Source organism: Lipotes vexillifer, unplaced genomic scaffold (assembly GCF_000442215.2).
Source record: "Lipotes vexillifer unplaced genomic scaffold, Lipotes_vexillifer_v1.1 scaffold225, whole genome shotgun sequence".
Lineage (NCBI taxonomy): Eukaryota > Metazoa > Chordata > Mammalia > Artiodactyla > Lipotidae > Lipotes > Lipotes vexillifer.
Genome location: NW_006787630.1, coordinates 642,755 through 647,881, shown reverse-complemented (window position 1 = coordinate 647,881; position 5,127 = coordinate 642,755). Strand labels below are relative to the sequence as shown.

General features: G+C 57.2%; 2 protein-coding genes across 2 annotated transcripts in view; one reads left to right on the top strand and one right to left on the bottom strand.

The window, feature by feature from the left end:
* Positions 1–1,220: 1,220 nt before the first annotated feature.
* MRPL54 (mitochondrial ribosomal protein L54) lies at positions 1,221–2,875 on the bottom strand. Its single transcript, XM_007460350.1, has 3 exons — positions 2,758–2,875; positions 1,955–2,111; positions 1,221–1,353 (listed from the first exon to the last, which is right to left on the bottom strand). Exons 1-3 carry the CDS (start codon positions 2,873–2,875, stop codon positions 1,221–1,223), a joined length of 408 nt encoding a protein of 135 aa, XP_007460412.1.
* Positions 2,876–4,477: 1,602 nt separating this feature from the next.
* The window catches only part of APBA3 (amyloid beta precursor protein binding family A member 3), a 6,533-nt gene continuing 5,883 nt past the window's right edge, over positions 4,478–5,127 (top strand). Inside the window, exon 1 of the mRNA XM_007460349.1 lies at positions 4,478–5,082. Coding sequence (XP_007460411.1) covers positions 4,507–5,082 — 576 coding nt within the window. The 5' untranslated portion in view covers positions 4,478–4,506. The remainder of the gene's footprint in view (positions 5,083–5,127) is intronic.

Genomic DNA, 5,127 nt, shown 5'->3' with positions numbered 1-5,127 from the left:
GAAGAGCGGCGGAGGCAGAGGGCCCAGGGGCAGCACCATGCTTGGCACGTTGGATGAACAGTGAGGAGGCCCGTGGCCATTACAACTTCTGTTTTAACCGAGAGCCATGGGGAACCATGGGAGGGTTGGGACGATCCGCCTTCCCAGAACAGGCCACCAGCGAGGGCAGGTGTGGGGTAATCCGCCTGGCAGAGTCCTCCTAAGCGGATGAGGGCCCTCATTTTCCTGGGACCAGACAGAATTAGCCTCGGGGACCCTGCCCTGCCCTACCTGTCCAGCTCTGGAGGAGCCTGGAGGGCGAGAGGACCCTGATCCAGGCCCCCAAGCAGTGTGGTCCTGGCACTGTGTGTGTCCTCCAGCTTCCTTCAATCTGGTGGGCACCAGTGGTGGTGGATGGAAAGGCGAATGATGAGTAGGCCCAGGTCCCTCGGCTCAAGTGACTGGCCAATGAAGATAACCCCTGCGACCCTGACAGAAAGGAATGAGAAGTCCCTTCCTTCGGGCTGGGCTTGCTGAACTGGATAGGGGGTGTCAGCTAGAAGCCCTGGAGCCACTCCTGCCCGAGGAGTTAAAAGGACCCAGAGATGGAGAGCCAAATAGCTGAATACTGAAGTACCTGGATCCAGCCGTGCCTGAGGTCAGACCGTACCCCTGGACATTTCAGTTCCTGAAGCTCACAAAGACTCTTCTGCTCCGGATGACTTGATTCAGGTATGAGTCCAGTGCAACCCAGAGCGGCTTGGCTAGAAAACCCTCCCCCTCGAGGATGGAGGTTGGGGCCTCTTGGGCAACACTGGGAATTCCAGGAATGAGGGTGAGCAGCTCAGTGAGGCCGGGAGGGGAAGATGGACCTGCAGACGCCCAGCAATCATTGAGGGTGGAGGCTGGGCCATGGGACCACTGGGTCCAAAGTGCCCACCTCCCCACTGCCTCCCCCAAGTCCCTCCTGGCCCTGACGTACGACAACACCCAGAGGCATCTGGAGCCTGCCAGCAATTGCCCCAAGAAGTCTTTATTGGCCCCCAGGGCCCTGATTCAGCCTCAATGCAGGGGCCACCCAGTAACCCCAGTGAGGGTGGTAGTCTCCTCTGTTTTTGGAGAAGTCTGTTTTTCCAGAAAATACAAAGTCCAGGGGGTGGGCTGGGGGAGGTACCCCCCGACCGACCCACCGCATCTCCTCCAGGTCACTGGAGGGTCAGGGTGCTCTGGCCCCTCTCCCGCTAGAACTTCTGGTTCTTGCTCAGCCGGTTGTGGCGCCAGATGTTGTGTTTCCGCAGCAGCCGCCAGTACTCCCGGGTCTCAGGGTCCAGCTCCTCCAGACTCTTGGGGGGACCCACGTTCATCTGGAACAGCCTGACGGGGAGTGGGCAGAGTCGGGGTTGCAGAGCAGCCCCCTTCCCCGCGGCTCCCCCACCCCAGACCCCCTGACCTTAGGGCAGTCCCTCCCCACCCTGAGGACATGGAACAAGGGGGTGCCGTGTTGTGGAACAACGGAGCGCCCCTATCCCAAGGGTGCTGGGATCTGAGGTGGGCGCACGCCGAACCTTCTGCCTCCTGGCCTTTGTCTGTGCCGCCTGCCCACCTGTAAGGCCTCCCCACCCACTCGCTCAACCTTTCTAAACCTTCCCCAGCTTGAAGGATTGTCACGTGGCAACAGCTTCTGCATCCTGCCACTGCTCTCAGGGCCAAGAGCAAAATTCCCCCTGCAGCCCCCTGAAAGCTGGGCTCCATCAAGTTCCTGCCCTGTCTCCCCTACTCTCCATCTTGCCTCCCGGGGTCCACTAAGAAACCAGGTGCAGTTCTGCCTGGAGCCTTTGCACTGGCTGTTCCTGCCCACCTCTAAAGCTCTGTCCACCCACTCAGGTCGACTCACACACCACCTCCCCAGGGAAGCCCTCCCAGATCCTCAGATTTGGTTAGCCAGGCCCTCCTTACCCAGTCCTGGCACACTCACCACTCTGGGTACTCGGAATCCGGCTTCAGGACCACATCCTGGCCCTCCTTGTAGATGTTGACACCCATGGCGTGCGTGGTGAGCCGGATGGGGTCTGTACACACCTCTGGGTCCTTCAGGGCCTCACCGACCACAGCGCCTTTGCCCCCCTTAATGACTACGGTGGGGGAGAATCATTTCAGCCCAGCTCCACCCTCGGGAGGCCAGTCGTCCCTTTCTGCCCTGGCTGGACCCTGTCTGCTGCATTCAAAATGATTGTAACTGGGACACGGATACTGGATTAAATGACACTGATATTCAGAGTAACCAAGTCATTCCTCTTCAATCCCATTTTCATTCCTTCTGTTTATCTCACGAAAAAAGAGCCTCCGCTGGCTGCTCTGTGTCTTTAAAACCTCACGTCTGCCAAATCCCTCCTTTCAACAAAGGAGATCGGGCAAGGCTGTATCCAGAGAAAATTTAAATAACCTTGTTTTGGTTTTAATACTTAGATGGGCCCCAATTTCTGGTGATAACCTGCCAAAGGTGACTAATTTGGAAGCAGAAACGTCATAGGGACCCAAGTCCATGACCTACTCCTACCCCCGCCCCCACATTAAAAAAAAACAACAACAAAAAAACACTTGGGCCTGCGCACTGAGTCCAATCGCGCCCTAGGTACCTCAAACTGCGCCTGCGCAAACAGCTTAGCCTCTACGCTTGCGCGCTGACTCTAGGACGTGCCTCCCCAACCAGCGCTTGCGCACTACCAACTCCCCAATGTCCCTACCATTCTCATCTTGGTCCCTCCTAACCCAGCTCACCCGGTCTCTTGGCATAATCTCGTACATGGAGTCTTACAGAAGCGGCGGGGTCCGGGAGCTCCCGAACCCGCCAGCCGGCCGAGCTCCACGTAGCACCTAAGAGGCGCCTGGCCGCCATGACGTATCCCAGCCGCCTGCACGTGCACGTTTCCGGAGGACGTCTGCGGCCGAGGGGTGCTTGGGAGTTGTAGGCTCCTAGAGATTTATGGGAAATGTATTATTCCGGCCGTAAGCGTACGTTAATTGTGATTTCTTTAAACTTTTGTAGATATCCCCAGGTACTGCACGAGGCGACTTCCAAAGGATGTCCGACTTCTTGACCTTCAGTTACTTATCACTTACTTTAAGCATCACAACTTATACATCCTTGATTCTAGTCAATGAGCAATTACTGAAAACCTAAAACTAATAAAAGTTAACACTATTATTAGGCTCATTATTTTCTAAATCTATTGCTAAATCTGTAACCAGCTCGATTTCGTTTAATTAGGAGGTAGGTGCTATTATTATCGCCAGTTTACAACTGAGGAAGCCGGAAGTTTAGGGAGGTAAAGTTAAGCCAGGCGAGCCATTCGGCCGCCCTACTGAGTGCCACACCGGAGGTCTGTCTACAATATGGTCCCCGCGTCGCTTCCGGTGTCCCTGGAGTCGAAAGAGTCCGCCTTTCACGCTCCTTTAGTATTTTCCAGTCCCATTTCTTCCCATCCGCCATCCCTTGGAATAATGAGCAAAGCCGTAGCAGTCAAGCAGTGGCTTTAAACCGCACTTTGTAGTTCAGGAAACAGGCTCAGAAGCCAGCCCGAGCTTTCACTGTGCGTAAATGAAGGTTCGGGATTCGAACTCACGGCCCCAACATCTAGCGCCCCCGCGAGGCCAGGCTGGCTGAGAGAACTACATTTCCCAGCAAGCCCCGCGGGTGTGCGCATGCCCAGTGGTCCAGGAGCGCTGCGCGGACAGATCTGCCAGCGCCCAGTCCGGGAATTGGCGAACGGCGGCGACTGGCAGGACCCGACAAGCCAGGGAGCGGGGTCCTGGGGGCCGCGCGGGTTGAGGCCACCTCGGTTTGGGAAGTGAGTGTGCCGGCGGAGCAGAGCGAGGTCTGGAGCCAACGCCTGAGGTCACGGGTCTGAAGTCTTGAGTCTGGGGTCCGCTAGAGGACTGGGGTCTTAACTCAGCTTTAGGCTCGAGTTGTGTCTTCAGGCTGGGTCTGAGTGGGCCTCAGTCTGGGGTCTGAGTCTGGGGTCGATCTTGAGGGTGGCATTGGAGGTTTTGAGATGAGAGTCCGCTTTCTGGCATCTTGGAACTGTAGTATTAAGTCTGAAATTCTGGGTCTCAAGTCTTGGACTGAGGTCTTGAGTCCTGTGTCTCGGCGACCTACACCGGTTGGGTCTATATAGTCAGAGTATGTCTCCAGCCTCCACATCTCCGGGGAGGAAGACTTGGAAGAACCAGGGCTGGGGTGAACAGGGTCCACGGATGGGGAGAGGTCTGGAGCAACGGGTACAGGGGAATCCCCCGCGGTTTGGAGCCTGGGAAGCCACAGCCTTACAGCTGCTCATTCTGCACCTCAGTTTCCTCGTTTGTAAAATGAGGATCATAGCAGAACCTTCCTTGCGGGGTATGATGGGGATTAAATTATGTGTCCTGTATGAATACATACCAGGTGAGAGCCTGGTACCAAATTGGAAACCAGGAAATCTCATCTTTGATTCTCTCTTTCAGATGCTGGCTTGATCCCAGGGTCCAGGCATGGAATTCCTGACAACCTCCCAACCCCCTCCAGGACCTCCAGCCATGGACTTGGAGGAGCCCAGGGACACACTTTCACCCTCTCAGGACCTCACCCCTGATTGCCCGTGGGACCCGGCACCAGGAGGCCGCGGCAGCCTGAGTCAGATGGAACTTGACGGGCTAAATATTCAGGACCTGCTGCAACAGTTTGAAGCTCTGCCAGGTGATCTGGTGGGCCTGTCTCCAGACGGACCCCCGTGCCCCTTGCACATTGCCACTGGCCATGGCCTGGCCTCTCAGGACATCACCGATGCCCATGGGCTCTTGTCCGCCGAGGCCGGCCGGGAAGACTTGCTGAGCCTCTTGCAGCAAGACGAACGCCCTCCTTCCCAGTCAGGTCCCCAGGAACCTCCGGACCCTGCTCCTCGCCTGTTGCAGCCCCCTGATGACCCAGAGGGGGATATGGGCCCCCAGGAGTGGGCAGAAGGAGCCTCTGTCGAGCAGGACGAGGGCAGGAGCTCAAGCAGCTCCCCAGAACTCTGGCTGGAGACAGTACCTCTGGTCACTTCTGAAGAGCCACCTGCCAGTGCCCAGGTAGAGCCCGCCCAGCCCCCCCCCCCCCCACCCCCCCCCCCCCGG

What these genes read in the sequence shown, in the direction of transcription:
- MRPL54 (XM_007460350.1), bottom strand. Translation starts at nt 2,875, where the DNA reads ATGGCGGCCAGGCGCCTCTTAGGTGCTACGTGGAGCTCGGCCGGCTGG. An exon ending in AGATTATGCCAAGAGACCGG is followed by an intron (nt 2,112 to 2,757) that starts GTGAGCTGGGTT and finishes CCCCCACCGTAG; the next exon opens with TCATTAAGGGGGGCAAAGGC. An exon ending in GATTCCGAGTACCCAGAGTG is followed by an intron (nt 1,354 to 1,954) that starts GTGAGTGTGCCA and finishes ACTCCCCGTCAG; the next exon opens with GCTGTTCCAGATGAACGTGG.